The 15,358-nt window shown below is 36.2% G+C and overlaps 2 protein-coding genes and 1 long non-coding RNA gene across 5 annotated transcripts in view; 2 read left to right on the top strand and 1 right to left on the bottom strand.

Moving 5' to 3' along the window:
- Window positions 1–6,181, top strand: part of LOC122093523 (diacylglycerol kinase 5) — a 41,225-nt gene extending 35,044 nt beyond the window's left edge. For both annotated transcript variants that reach the window (XM_042663871.1, XM_042663870.1), the window contains 4 exons: window positions 1,296–1,370; window positions 3,960–4,047; window positions 4,474–4,590; window positions 5,618–6,181. In XM_042663871.1, the coding sequence (XP_042519805.1) occupies window positions 1,296–1,370; window positions 3,960–4,047; window positions 4,474–4,590; window positions 5,618–5,938 (601 nt within the window). In that variant the 3' untranslated portion in view covers window positions 5,939–6,181. The remainder of the gene's footprint in view (window positions 1–1,295; window positions 1,371–3,959; window positions 4,048–4,473; window positions 4,591–5,617) is intronic.
- A 936-nt stretch (window positions 6,182–7,117) lies between these two features.
- LOC122092811 (protein THYLAKOID FORMATION1, chloroplastic-like) lies at window positions 7,118–12,208 on the bottom strand. The gene is made up of 5 exons (XM_042663103.1): window positions 11,802–12,208; window positions 11,097–11,364; window positions 9,550–9,766; window positions 7,919–8,034; window positions 7,118–7,516 (listed from the first exon to the last, which is right to left on the bottom strand). Exons 1-5 carry the CDS (start codon window positions 11,998–12,000, stop codon window positions 7,423–7,425), a joined length of 894 nt encoding a protein of 297 aa, XP_042519037.1. The 5' UTR covers window positions 12,001–12,208; the 3' UTR covers window positions 7,118–7,422.
- Window positions 12,209–13,756: 1,548 nt separating this feature from the next.
- On the top strand, window positions 13,757–14,769 carry LOC122094231. Of its 2 annotated transcripts, none has more exons than XR_006144697.1 (2): window positions 13,757–13,828; window positions 14,305–14,769. It is a non-coding gene; the product is annotated as an uncharacterized LOC122094231 (long non-coding RNA). The 2 variants fall into 2 exon arrangements; XR_006144698.1 differs by having other exon boundaries at window positions 13,794–13,895.
- Window positions 14,770–15,358: the final 589 nt, after the last annotated feature.

The following is a 15,358-nucleotide window of genomic DNA, read 5'->3' as shown; positions in this document are numbered from 1 at the left end:
CAATATGAATCACAGAAAATTAAGTTCTCATGCACGATTGGAGGTGCAAAATTTTCAGCACTTGAATGCCCTGAGTACTTTCCATTTCACTGCTTTGAGGATGAGCATTATGATTGTTTTTTTCAAGTGAGTGACGAGGGAGATCCGGAGTTGGCAAGGGACCTTTGCCTCAGGTTGCGTGTGGTTCGAGTTCGATTCCTCTTGCCTCTTTGGGACCACCCACACGAGGATGTTTAGTGCTCTTCTCTGCTTTTGGTGAAAGTTGAATGATCCTCATTCAACCCCAATATGGCTTGGTCCATGCGGTTGTGTAGTCAGTATGGGCCCGTGGGACTAGTCAGACCAAAGGCTTGGATACCCGTCATTAGCACCAAAAAAAAAAAAAGGAGTTCCAGGCTTCCATTGCTTAAATCCCTTCAAACCATGGTCAGAAAGCAGCCAGGATCTTGTCTATAAGAATGGAAGAAGATGAAGAACTATAGAAAGTTCTTGTCCAAACTAACTATTTGAGAGCGGTCTCATTCTTACGATCACATAATTTTAGAATGCCTAATTATTTTGTTCTGAAACTTCTTCCATGTATAATTTGGAAAATGAACATAGATTATTACTTTTGGTTCTTGATTGAATATTAATTATCCTATAGTGAATTGCATCTATAATTCATAAATGCTTCTTGTTATTTTTAGTGGTTAGACTATTAGAGAATTTAAGTGGTTATTTGAACTTTGTAATGCTCTGGCTTAGACGGTCCAGTATGAAAATTTATTATTGCTTTTCATGCTATGTTATGTGATTGAAACAACATTTTTAATATCCTAGATTTTTCTAGAATAACTGACTGGGATTTTTATTTCAATGTGCAATATGTATGATTTTACTAGTCATCTACAGTAACATCTCCCTGATTATTATTTGTAGTTACAAAATACGTTCTTCAATGTTTTTTCCAACTTGTAAAAACGAACTAAATTTAAAAAAATAATGTATCTACTGAGATTTATAAACAATGTTCTTGGTTGATATATCTAATAAAAAGAAAAGAGAGTTTTCTAGGAGAAATTGAATGGTTTTCATTTTGTTCCCTTGCTATTACTATGACCAACTTCAGGCCAAGCCTATTGCAATGAAAAGACCTTTACTTGGTTATGCAACTTGAAAGCATCTTGGAAAACTATGGAATTTCTTGGATCCTTTAGTTTTGCATACCCTTTTTGAGGTATTTCTTAATAATTTTTTGTTGGTTATAATGATTGATCTGGTTACTGAAAATTAATGGCTTAATTTCTATACAGAAATATTGCCCAACTTGCAAAGGTTAGGATTATGAAGAAACAAGGTCACTGGGAAGATCTTACTGTGCCTCGCAGGTAAGATCCCTGAATTGGGTTTCTTACATTTTGAGCTGATTTTTTTTGGAATCTCAGCTGGCATTTTGGTCATTCTTGATCGATAATCATACTGTGGGTGTCTTGAAGTATTAAAATGCATGCTGAGTACTGAGTTTTGTTATTCGTTGAGGTAGTTCTTCCACTTATCTGATGCAGCATGTTGTCGGCAAATATTTTTTTATTATTATATTTTGGGAAAAGGAGTGGTTAGAACCTGCTTGTGGTTGATCAAGTAGATCATTGTGCAAGTTTTGTAAAGAATTTGAGTAGGTTTGTTGTATCAATGCTCTGCTATTAGACAAGATTTTAGATTAGCTGTCTGCTTAACTTGGAACTTCTGCAGTTAATAATTAAGTAAATAGAAAATGTATGCCTTTTTCAAACTGTCAGTCACATGCCCAATTCTGCTTTTGGTCTTCAATGGGGAAGAACCCTCTTGTATTTGATTCAGGCAGGAAAATGTTGTGTAGAAATTAATATAGAATTTTCCACTACATTAATTGCATTTATGTTGCTTTCTGAGTCGTACAAAAGATGTAGAATTGGGCCTCTCTTCTTCGGGAACTTTCATTCACTATTATTTTAAATAAATTGAAAATCCTATGGTGGGTAGCTTGTACCACCACCCCTAAGAAAAATCTTGTGGTATCTCTATCAGGGTTGTTCTTCCTATGTTGCTCCAAGATGATTTTTACTTCTAATGTTTGCATTGTAGCTGTAGGTTAGCGTAAAAGAATACTTATGTATTTTGTTCTGTAACAAGTAGGTCTTAAGTTTGTAACAGAAACGGTAGATGAAGTAGTACTCACTATTATTTTCTTTACATGGCTATGGTTTAGAGGAAGCAGAAACATGGGGAGGTTTTAGATTGATGTTATCATAAATGACACAGTACAGCTGATTCTAGCTGCAGCTTCTGGTTCTTGGTTGGTTTACAAGTTTGGAAGGCCTTTGATTGTGGACCAGTTATTACCTGTGGAAAAACTACACTTGATTGCCTCATTTTCTTGCTTTCTAGGAGAGACAGGTTTAATGTTTGGGCCTCTCTTTGTGTAAGCTATAATATTAGAAAGCTCTAGAATTTAATATCCTTGAGATATGGTGTGCTATCGAGTATTAATTACATAAGTTATTATAGCGTGATAAACTTAAAATAATGAACCTTTTACCTGTTTTCCATTATTATAACAGTAATAACTGTTTTGGTGTTGTAAGTTATATTTTTGTAAAAGAAATGTTTTCCATCATTATAACAGTAATAACCGTTATATGGTGTTGTAAGTTATCTTTTTGTAATATTTCATTTCTTTTACATCAATTAGGAAGCGCATTTTTCTAGGTAATAATTTTGAGAAAAAAGTTGTATTCTGTGTTCCATTGTTGCCACAACAATTTATTACAGTCGTCCACCAATCTCTTTATTTTATCACCTTGCACTTGCAAAATTTGATGAAAACTATTTTTCTTTCCCATACTTTTATAACTATAATTTTTCTTGCTTATATATTTAGTCATTGTAGTTCAGTTCAGCATTCATGTTGAATTGTCTCGTTGTGATCATTGATTCCTCTCATCCAATTTTCAAAGAGTTGAACAGTGATAAATGATTGTTTGCAGAGGATTTTCTAGTGTTTAGATTAGGCTTGAAGACATTTTTACATTGTAGATATGTCATTTTCATAACTAATTTGTTAACACCATACAAGTTGTCAGAGTGAAATTGTCAAATTCCTAGTGTCCTTTAGTCATATCCTTGAGTTATGTATCTCTATTTTAATAAGGACTGAGATTATATTTTAATTTGTTGGAGCACCCATGTTAGAGAGACAACTTCACTAGTGTGTTCCCACATTCCATCTATTTTATTCTTTTTCATAATCTATTTTACTATCATAGTTACTGTAGTACACTGAAGGTTTTAATGGTGGTTTCATCATCATCCATTCAGTTGAACTCTAATCTGTTAATGATTAGAGCCGCTTGATAGGCAAAAAAAAAAAAGATGTTCTATTTATTCCATAAAAAAAGGTATTAAGACCGTTATCTTGATAGGCTTTGCAAGACATCACACTTATTATGAGCTGTATTGATGCTAATGTGGCTAATCTGACTATACATAGATAAGGCACTCTATAGATTGACCACATGTCAAATTTCACCTTGTATTTCATCATTCAAGTGGTCTTCACTCTTCAGAACATTGACTTATCAGCGAAAACCTATGTTGATTGAGATTTGACAATAGGAGGGCAGGGTGCGGCCTACCTGTGCACAAATATGGGTGCTACATGGAGAAAATAACCTTTCCGGGCAATCCCTTCTCGTAGTCTATTCTGCCAACGTGTATTTTTTGCTTTCAAGCATGTTCCTGGTGCACAGATATATGCAAATTCTTTAGCAGAAAGACAACTAAAAACTATAAGAGTCAACTTTTTTTTTCATTCACTTTTCTATGTTATTTATTAGATACTTCTTAGAATCTAATCCCTTCCTGCATTTGTGTTAGAACACTCATTACCTGCCCGTATTTGTGCTAGACCACTCATTTCATCTCTCTTTAATATGCAGCATCAGGTCAATTGTTTGCCTAAATTTACCTAGCTTTTCTGGTGGACTAAATCCGTGGGGAACTCCAAATAAGAGGAAAGAGCAAGATGTGAGTTCTGATTTGCTTTTCTCATACCCATTTTGGAGATTTATGTAGGGAAAATATTCTCTTTGACCCGCAAGAAGATGAAATTTCCATCTACAGATATTTGAAATGTTAACAAGTGTATACTGGATTTTTTTTTTGGGTGAAATTATATTGGATTTCAGCCAAAAAAAAGAAGTGTATACTGGAAAGTTTGTATCCTTGTTTGGCCAGTTTGGTCACAAGGGCTGTGACCTTCTCTCTTTAGCACATAAATATTCCTGGCCTTCCATTTCTTGTCTACTATTGTGGGTGTTAGGCACAAGGAAGATGAAAATTTCATCATGTCGTGGGTCATTGCACAACTCTTGACTTGTGACTCCATGTTCAGTTTCTTTCTGTCCCAGTGATCTTCTGTGGAAATTTCCTGATTGATTATGATATGTGCAGAGAGATCTGACCTCACCATTTGTAGATGATGGCCTTCTTGAGGTTGTTGGTTTTAGAGATGCCTGGCATGGTCTTGTTTTGCTTGCTCCAAATGGACATGGAACTCGCCTAGCACAGGTTAGTAAATTGGGTTATTTGCATACTGCTTATGTTAGTCATATTGGAACAATCATGCATAATCTATCATGTGTGAGATCTTTGTAACTTAGTCTCAGACACAAGCAATTAGTTATGGCCTTGAAAATATGAGTGCCTACCTACGCATTGATGCCAACTCATCAATTGGTTAGGCATCTTTTGGAAGAGAGAGAAATCACAAGGGGAAAAAAATAATGGTTTGACTATGTTAATCGTCCACTGAGGGAAATAATCAAAAACTGGTCTCCCAGATTAAGGGAGTGTATATATTATTATATTATTTAATTTGGTGGCCCATAAATCAGCTGAGGTCAATTCTGGACCTGTATACCATGCTCTTATCATTGAGTTCCTGCAATTGACAGCACACAGAAATACTGCCTACATATTGCTTCATAAACAGTTTAGAGATAAAAAGAAGTATCCTGATGAATGAAACTCTGCTTTTTTTTAATAAATTGTATTATGCAATAAACACATAAATTTTCATCATTCTTTTGATTATGTGCTTGTGATGAAGTTACCCTGTCATATTGGTGGAAAGCCAGGGTTGGGCCACTGCTCTGAGCATATGGTATCAGAGATGAAAACCCCAGGTCTTCTCGACAATGGTCCATGGTGGTTGAAAGAGAGAAAATTGGGGGGCCGGGCACTTTTTCCTCTTGTCGGTTCCTCTTGACCTATAAACATATTGCTTGCATCATGGCATGTTGGAGCACATCACTGCTTGAACTACCAGGGATTTCTAGGTAAAAAGGTAAAAGATGGACCCAAGGAACAAATGCCGTAATTGACTTTGAAGCATGAAGTTAATATCTGTAAGAATAGATCATGTTGGAGAGTGAGGAATGCCCGATTTACTCATCTTTTCTTTTAGATCTTGTGTCAAATCCATTAACAGTGGGGCCCCAGTCCCAACAAAATTATTCATCCTATTCAATTGTCTTTTTTAGGTCCAAAATTCCAAATTAATTGGGAAGTGCATGTTTTTTTACTTTCCACATAGGCACATCGTATCCGCTTTGAATTCCACAAGGGTGGAGCTGACCAGACATACATGAGGATTGATGGGGAGCCATGGAAACAGCCCCTGCCTGTTGATGATGAGACTGTTGTGGTCGAAATCTCTCACCTTGGTCAAGTGAATATGCTTGCTGTACCAGGTTGCCGATCCAAAAGTGTCCAAGATCCCATTTCACACTCCAATCATCATGATGAAGATGGTGATAGTAATGAAGACGATTCAGACTCAGAAGAGAAGAGAAAGTTTGGTGCAGCTGACACTTTCAGAATTCCTGATGAGGTTGACATTAGTCATCTCAGTTAAGCTTTACAACATCTAATCCCTTACCCTTTTATGTAATTTTCTCCGAACATTTCTTGTCTATCTAATTTCAACTTTTCATGATTCATATTTTTTATCCTATTGGGGTTTAAGCTTGGTGGTTACTATGTTGGTGCCAATTGCAAATTTTCCCCTTTGTTGAATACTTGATCGTGTGATTGTATTAGAATGGAATGCTTGCAAGGTTATATCTGAAATATAACTTTAACAAGGTTATATCTGAAATCTAATTTCTCAATGCTGCAATGTGGAGAGCATAAGTGTCGGATCTGAAAACCTAGTCTCGTAAGTTTTTTTTTTTGGGGGGTTTTGGGTGGAAGGGGGTGGGGTGTGGTGGTGTCTTGGCGTGGGGTTGAGGGCGAGGGCATCACCAACTAGAGCATCACACTTTGGAGATCCGCTTCGTCAAAACCTGGGATCAATGGATTCTCCCCTCCACTACTGTGTAGAAGTCTGCTAAGAAACTTGCTCTTCCGTTCATCCAAATTATCCATTTCATTCTTTCAAGAAGCAATTCCTTTTTCTGGATATTTTTTATTCAACAGATGTGTAACAGTTGTAAAATCTATTCACTCATGCTTGATTAAGATGCCAATCATTAATCTCTTTTGTGCATAGATCATTTGGGCTATGTTTGATATTATGAACACTGAAGAAAGTTCAGTCATCTTAGTTTCAAAAGCAATTACCATTCTTCTGGAAATCCTTGAATCAATAGATCTGAGAAAGCATGCAGTTACCATGCCAGCCTTAATGATCCAGATGAGTGTTGGTAATAGGGATAAGCCTTTTTAGTAGGTTGGATTGGATATTGGGCGCAACCATCAGTGTAATGACATTAATGTTTAGATCAACAAACAATGGCCCAAATAAGCCCTTTTAAATTTCTGTCTGAATGGTTATTCTTGCTGAAATTGCTCAAAACAGGCCATAATGACCAAAAGCACCTTTCCACTTTTGTGCTTGAACATGCAACCAAACAAAATTAAAAGCAATATGCCAGTAGAAAATTGTGGAACAATCGAGTAAATTCGTATGATCTTAAAGTGGATCATTGAGAACTCTTGATAACCAGCGGAAAATAACTTCGAAGGAAAGTTGAGAATATTTTCTTTTGTCTGAATGACGAGTGCTTATGATCTTAATGTCGATTATGGCGACTTTCTAAATAATGAAATTTAATATACTACGGAAAATGATGGTCCCTATGCAGTATCTGCATTGTAGCTGATATTAGTTAAACACATTAGAATTGTAAGACACCCCTGGGATGGGGTGGAAAAGACGAGGTGAGTGATTACAGAGAATACATCTGGATCACTATAAATAATACATTTGGTATACAAACTTGTTCCCGTACAGGTGATTCCTGTAACTGGGAGGCCACGCTCTGCCTTGGAATACATGAAAGAATCAGAGATTTGAAGTTTCTTGGAGTTCACTGTAGAGCTCATAGAATGCTTGACTTACTGTCCTGCATATTGGGATTCTCTCAAACATTTCATAATGGCCTCATTAGCCTTCTGTGATTCTGCCCTTTCTTCTCTTTTCTTCTTTTCTCTGTGAAAATTTCAGAAGGGACTAGTATTACTATCTGGAAAACAAGATTCAGAAGTGCATATTGAAACAACTAGAAGACATTTACCAATGCTTATCTATGTCGTGGAAACGCTATTAATGAACTTGGAAGTTTAAAAACAAAGTTTCAATGAAGATAGAAGCACTAAAAGGCTATCGGGATGTTCTCATTCCGGACTTGTTACATGCAATATGGGTAAAGCAGACATGAAATAGATGAGTCAATACTCAAATATCCCCAACTTCAAGTTTCATGGTCCTATAGTTAGAAGCTGCAGAAGGTTTGGACCAGAGGCACATACATACATGTGGTGTTTATACTTAAAATGCATGAATTGGATGTGGCAATCCTCAAATAAGTTAGATCAGGAAATAATCTGTTACCTATCCACATACTCCCTCAGGAGTTCCTTTGCTTGAACTAACTTGGACAGTAGGTTGCGGTATACATCAAGGTCCCGATCAACACTTCTCTTGTTTATGTTTAAGGCCGCACAGAGCTGTTAGACAGCAACAAAGTCTGAACATCAAGCTATTATTCAGAAACATCAATTTTTTTTGTCTATAAAACATAGGAAGGCAGAAGAAACAAACATTGCCCTTGTTTTTCTTTGACCTAGACAGTACACATAAAGCACTCCTGATAAATATTTCACCACCTCAAGAAAAGAAAATGCTCATACAAGTTTTTGGGTTCTTCCTACTGTTTTCTCCCCCACGTATAGCCCACAAGCAGACAAACCATCACTTACCATTTTTATATTTGTAGAATTGTTCTACTTATCCTTGTTTCAGAACCTGTGGATTATAAAGGAACAAGGATGTAGGCAGAGATAATTAAGAATTGGTCAGAAAGGTCGCTAGTCTGATATAAGAGTTGTATATTTTTCAATCAGTTTACCTCCATGAGCTCTATGGGCATCTTTATTCACAGATATAGTCTGGGTAGTACTTTACGTTGATTAGTGGTGCTTAGTTTTATGTTCTGAGTTTTATTTTTTGCTACACCGTTTGTTCTCAATTATCTAGGTTTTGTTGGTCCTTGGCCTCCATGAAATGCGCTTCGGCTTCATGCATCTTTGGAGTGTTTCACTCCTTTCTCCTGAGAAATTGTTTGTGCTTTCGGCAACCCATATAGAAGAGGCAGAAACTGTCCCTATGATAAGACAAAGGTGACCATATGTATTGAGTTTTATTATTACTTCAGAGAGGCAATATAACCAACACCCTAATGCTTTTTCGAAGGCAAAAAATTAGGCATTTTGTCTTCAGATTTGATTTTGTTGGCTTAGAAGTAAAGATAAATCCAGTAATTCTTTGAGGTGGGTATCAAATGATAATTATTTTTGGAGAACAATAAACATCCATTTAATAACAATTAGGACTTGATGGCTTCTTTCTTGAGGATATGAAGATAAACAACACAAGCTAATGATGATGGAAACACTTTAGCAAGGGGAGGAGCTCTTTTTTTGGTAGATATTCTACGGTTAAACACTATAATATCATTCCCTTCTAAAATAAAATCTCTCTTCTTCAAACAGAAAGTGGGTGGACACAATGAAGGGCCAGTTTAGACCCCAATGAATGTGAGGTGCAACACATTTGCTTGCTCACTGGCAAAATTATTTCTTAATACACACACAAACTCACACAACTCATAGTAGATTATCAAATGAATATATGATTTAGGCTCATTAGCTCAGAAGAGGGGACAAAGATTATAACATTGTCAAAAGATGTAATAGCAAGCAGGTTATAATTGGCCAATTTCAGGAGAGGATACTCGGGCAAAATCAATAACAATAGCTTCTAACAAGTCTAGTCATGGATTTGTGGGTGAAAAGGAAAACGAAACAAAAAGACTAATTCGAAAGTAGAAAATCAGGGCTTGGAGGCTGTGTGTAATTAAATTCAAGAACCTTCAGTTTGTGTGAATGGGTTCTCCAGGGTACCAGTCAAACAAGAACAACGTGTCTTTCAAATATGCTACAAAGGATAGCAAGAGGCCTTACCTTTTCTAATATTGTTGGCTCCATTGAATTTGCCAACTCCAAAATACGAAACAATCCAACTGCAAAGAAACGACTATAGCTGAAACTCCCCTTGCCACCAGCCCGTTCTGAAATATCTTTTAGGATCCCTTCAATTTCTCCTTCTCTAGCTGGAAACTCAACCAATGAACCGGCATTCTGTGCACGTGCCCATTCTTCCAACTTTTTTGCATCATTTCTGTAGCATTACTATCAGAAACTTTCTGGTGTAGAATTCTTAGAAGATTCTAATCTATAGGTAAAAGGATCTATTGGAGTTTTAAAAAAAGGCTCAAAGAAAAGCCCCCAAAATTCACAAACATGATTGGATAATTCACTCCCCGACATTAATTGCAGAACAGTTAATCTTGTATCATCATATGGTCACCAAAGATCTGCAGAATAGATTCATTAATGGATTGGAGGAGCTTCATGATTATCTACTCTACAAACAAGCAACATTCCAAATTTCCAACACAGCAACCTCAAGGCAAATGATTTGATCTCTTTTACAGTTATACTTTAAATTCACATGGGGGCTAACCAAATCCGGAATGTTTCTTCCTCTAGTCTCAAGGTAGGTGATTTAAGGGGAAGATCACCTTGCGCTATAGAAGTATCAAGGGTCTGCTTCCTTTATGCCATTGCATCTGTAACTCTTTCAACCCGTTTGTATTGTTTCTCTTCCTTTTATTCTTTTGAAATGTTTTCTGTTTTCAAGAACTCTTCCCCCCAACCTTTCTAAGTATTTTATCTGTTACTTATCTACTTTAATCTTGTTTTTTATTTCTCAAATTTCTAAAACCAACCTTTTCTTGTGATGAAAATTCTTCTGTTTTGCAACTTCCAGATTTATTTCTACTCTTGTTCATTCTGTTTGAATCCAAAAGTTTTCTTATAGATACTCTAAAAAATTTCCATTTCTTTTCAAATTGAAATCAATAAATTTTCACCTATTCTTTAATTTTGTTTTCCTTTTCCTTTCTAATTCAGTAGCAAGAGCTCCAATTTAGGAATTCCAGATGAAAACAATTTCTTTACCATGTTTGTTTTCGTATTCTGTCAAAAAGAGATCCTCAGGATGAATAATTTCAGAATATATTGCAGATTAAACTCAAAACTACAAGCCCAAGAGACCAATTTTATGGTATATGCAATGGCTCATATTTTATGGTATATGGTATATGGAAAGTTCATATTTTCCTAAGTAGATTAGGATTATGATAATAATCCTTGCACTGAAAAAGTGTTCATCATTATTTTGAATCATCTGGAATCAAAGCCATTAAACCAACATCAGAAACGTTGTGTCTCAAACTCCTAAAGCTCAAAAGTTGGACAAACAAGGGGTTCAAACCATCTACAAGTATCAGTTCAACTAACTCACCAATGTTTAGTTATTATTCTACACAAAATTAAGATAATCATGGTTTTCTACTACCAGGAAAGCATAACTGTTAAGGCAAGTACGTTTCATGATCAGAAAAAGGTGAAACAAAGGAAATGCTCAGGGAATAACGCCAACAGACCTGTATTGTTCAGGTTCCTCCCTCAGTGCCTGGATATAGGCTCTGAAAATGGCTTCACTATCGTCGTCACTCGGATAACCCTCCATCAGCTGATCATACACAGTGACAAAGCCGAGAGCAAACACAGGATCATAACGGTATGTCCGCTTGTACCTCATCAAATGCTGTTGGACAATCAGCTCCTGCAACACTGAATTGTATATACTAGGAATTGGCCGTTTGTATGCCTTGAGAAAATTCAACTTTGTCTCGGACACCGTGGGCAAATCTGTAGTAAGTAGCCAATTAGTTTAAATTCTTCAGTTATTTATAAATAGGAATTAAGCTTCTCGATAATGGTTATGCGACAATAGCTCATAAAACTGAGCATCGTTTTAAGCTTCGATTACTTCAGCAGTAGAGCCCATTTAGGTCGGTAAAATAAAGATTAAGAGAAATAATTTGTTAAAATTCTCTGCTCTCTTAAAACATTATCTAACCATTTGATCCTTTTAGTCCAATCAAGCATCAAGGTTCTCTGTTTCTTGACAGTTCCCTAAAAATTTTTGAGAAAAATAAAAAGGCAAGTTAAAACTTACTTTATCAAGTTAATATATAACTTCAATCCAGAAAAAAATGCATATCTTCCGAAGAATCACATATGAAAAGTGAACTGAAAAAAAAAACGAATCTGTGAGTTCAAAAGAAGACTGAAGAAGAAAGTACCTGATGCAACTGACATGCATTGAATAACCACTCGAGAACTTGAATTTTGGGAACGAACAGCAATCGGATCAGAGGTAAAGTTCGATCGAAATCGGAAACCATAGAAAGAAGAAGCAGATGATCGAGTCGCTGAAACAGATACTTTCCTATCCGAAGCTTGACCTACTGCAGTGAAAGATAACGAAGAAATGGCCGCCATTAGAGATACGGATTCCTAAGCAGACAAATAATTTGGGGAAGGTCAATCGAAGCAGTTGCAGGGATTTCAGTATTGGTGATGCCTTCTCGTCTTGGAGCGGAAAATCCAAAGCAAAGATTGCATTTTTTTCGTCTCCTTACTTCCAATTTGTGGGAGAACGCAAAGGTATCCAACGCAAAGTACAGAAAACGGAAGAGAGGTCACAAAACAAATGAAGACTTATCCCTTTTGGGAAATTCAAAATTCCTGCCATCATAACTATCAGCCAGTATAAAACTTACACGTGTAACATCTCTATGGAGATCTTATTAAGTTCATGGGTCTGGTTTCTATTTTCTCTTAGCCTCCGTTTGACTATATTTCGTTTCTATCGTTTCTTACCCAAAAAAATGGAAAAACAATTTTAAAAAATGTTTGATAGAGTTATTATGTTTCACCTGTTTTTAAAAATATAAATCAAATTTATGTCTATTTAGAATTCTAGAAATCACTTTGACGAAACAAGTCCGATTTAAAAAGAAAAAAAAATCTGTTGTACCCGATAAATCTCTCAATTATTTAAACTTAAAAAGAGGCAATCAAACCCTCTCTCCCTTTTGGTCATCCGATGATACTATTGGGGTTTTTAGTGATATTATGTCTGTAAAAAATGTTTCGAGAAATAGATTTATCAAACACTAAAAAATCCGTTTTTATTTTCAAAAACATAAAAAACTATTTATGTTGTTTCTAAACACAAAATCAGCAGAAACGTTATCAAATAGTGCCTTAGTCGAATATGAACAAACCGTTATTATGGACCTAGTTTCTCTTACCCCGCGGTGAAGAGGTGATCTCTTACCCCACCGTTATTATGGACCCAATTTTTCTTGCACATAATCAGGGTTTATGTGTATTAAGATGGCCAAGAAAAGGACCCAAGAGAATTTAAACGTTCAAGAGAACAAAGAAGACCCACTCAATTGAAGTCTCTGCCAGTATCAACACTTTAGGCTTTGGGGAGTGAAATGAAACAACAAAATCAAGAAGAACAATGGTGGTGGTAGATCAGTTCGATGCATTCCAAAACTATAAAAGAGAAGAACTTAGTTTTAAAATGCATTATAGACATGGAATATACTTTGAGAATACATACCAAATATAGCCTTAGAGTTCATTAATATTTACATCCATGGATGCAACCATGCATATGGACACACTATAAATATGCTCCCATCTTTAGTCAGAAGAAAATTTTCATTTCTTGTCATTTCTTGGCTCAACTAAATAGGCTGACAAAGAACAATGTCTAAATTGCTATGAGTCAAATTCAAGCAATATTTTTTCATGTATGTTCATACACCAATTTGCTTTGACCATCCATGCATTAACATGACCCCCAACCCCAACCCCAATAGTCTTCTCCTAGCCATAGATTTACATAATTTTATTTTGTCACTTAACCAAGTCAATTGGGTGTAAAGTTTTGTGTTTCTCTATTCCTGATTGAGCTTTTAACTTGATGCATGTGTAGCTGGCATTCTTGGTGAATATTAGTTTAACCTAATGGTGATAGCTTTGGCTTGAAAAGCTGGTACCCAAGAGGGAAAGTCATGAGATTGAACCTACATTCAAGTGTATCCAGACAGATGTGCGTAGGAGGAGGTAGCCCTTGATTGTCCCTAGCTAGTGCCCAGTAGGCTAATCATTAACCACCCATGCTTCTTTTCCTCTCCTGTTCCTTGATATTTTCCATTATCCACCGGTCTTATCCACTACCATACGTCTTCTTTTAAACAAATCTTCAATCTCAAATCTCTAAGATCTTCTGATCGCGACTGCTCTGCCTGTGAGTTCTTGGTTTTTTTCCTTTTCGTGTCGATATTTATTGTTGGTTGATGCTTATCGTTTTGTAGGTACTTTCCTAAACAATTTATATATCTGCAAGTGCAATTTGATTTATTTCAAGATTAGAATCTTTACCATGAAATACTAATTTAGTATTCAATAATGGTTTTGATATACTCTTTAGCTAGCTGCTAAAGTCATGAAAGTAACGTGATAATCAGACTTCGAAAGATTTGAATCTGTCAATGGATGTCAAAAGAATCCATTAATATAGTGGATAAGTAAGAACAAACAACTTCTGTTTGCCTTACGTGGATCCACTATTTTTAATTTATTTCATGTTCATCTTTTACCAGAGGAATATACACTTCTGTTGATTACCTCTCTCTCTATATATATCTGTGACCAACCAGACTCCTGGGCTCTTACGAACCAAAGAGAATTAATCAATTTCCTTTCTTCTTCTTCAATTTCCAGTTGCAGAGGGCTATTAGAAGTGGGAGATGAGCATGAGGTACACGAGCAGAGTAATGTTGTACAAAGCAGGGATGCGAGACCAAGCCTCCAATTGCGACTCCGGCGTCAAGTCCCTTAATGAGTCAACCTGTACTTGTTTCTCTTCTTCTTCCAAACAGGCGAGGCTTTTCACCGGTGCCGTCGATTCCCCTGCTTTGAAGACAGCCAAGAACGGCGATCATACCAAGCTACGACAGGCAGAGGAATCCTTTCGGACTGTTATGTACTTGAGTTGTTGGGGTCCCAATTGATTGATCATCCTAGGAGGTATAAGAACAAGTGGTTGTTCTGTTCGATCGTAATAGTCTGTATCTAAATAAAGATCCAATTTTCCCTCTCCTTGAACAGTTTTGAACGATTTCACGATTGTACTCTCCTTCTTGTACGTGGGTTGATGTATATAAGAGTTGCATATGTTAGTAGCCATGGAAATTACCAGTTACTGATTTTTTTTCCCCCTCTTTTTTGATTTCTTCTTTGTTCTTCCATGAGTACTGATGGTTCTCAACTTTCGGGACTGGATATTACAAGAAATTGGTAATTTTGATCATTATCCATTAAAGAAATTTCAGAAGATAAAAATAAACCCTTTTACCTCTGTGAAGTGTGAACAACAAGATCGCTAGTCCAAGGATCGGATTTTTTTTTTTTTTTTTTTATCCACTAAAGAAGTTTCAAAAATATTATGAAACCCATAACCTGTGTGAAGTATGAAGTATGTGAACTGTGAACAACGAAGATCGTGAGTTTTTTTTTTTTTTTTTTTTTTTACAACAATGGTAGGAGAAAGTACTTAACGTGAAACACTCGTGGAAGGGTCTGGATCATCTCCATAGAACCCATGGACCATGGATCACTCCATGGTCCATGGGTTCTATGGAGAGGGATCCTATTCTTTATGGAAGATGCATACATCTCTATTAGCCATGGATCAAAATTAATCCAAACAATTGTATACGTTAGAGATGGAATGGGATTGTGAGTCCAAGGATCCCAATTTTATGTTCCTTATTCC

The sequence above is a fragment of the Macadamia integrifolia genome, chromosome 11, assembly GCF_013358625.1.
Source record: "Macadamia integrifolia cultivar HAES 741 chromosome 11, SCU_Mint_v3, whole genome shotgun sequence".
Taxonomy (NCBI): Eukaryota; Viridiplantae; Streptophyta; class Magnoliopsida; order Proteales; family Proteaceae; genus Macadamia; species Macadamia integrifolia.
Note: the sequence above shows the minus strand (reverse complement) of the source record. Positions and strands in the feature narration are given on the sequence as shown.

Coding starts and splice junctions, on each gene's coding strand:
- LOC122092811 (XM_042663103.1), bottom strand. CDS start 12,000: ATGGCGGCCATTTCTTCGTTATCTTTCACTGCAGTAGGTCAAGCTTCG. Junction 9,767..11,096: donor GAGGAACCTGAACAATACAG/GTCTGTTGGCGT, acceptor GTAATGCTACAG/AAATGATGCAAAAAAGTTGG. Junction 7,517..7,918: donor CTGAGGGAGTATGTGGATAG/GTAACAGATTAT, acceptor AAATTTTCACAG/AGAAAAGAAGAAAAGAGAAG.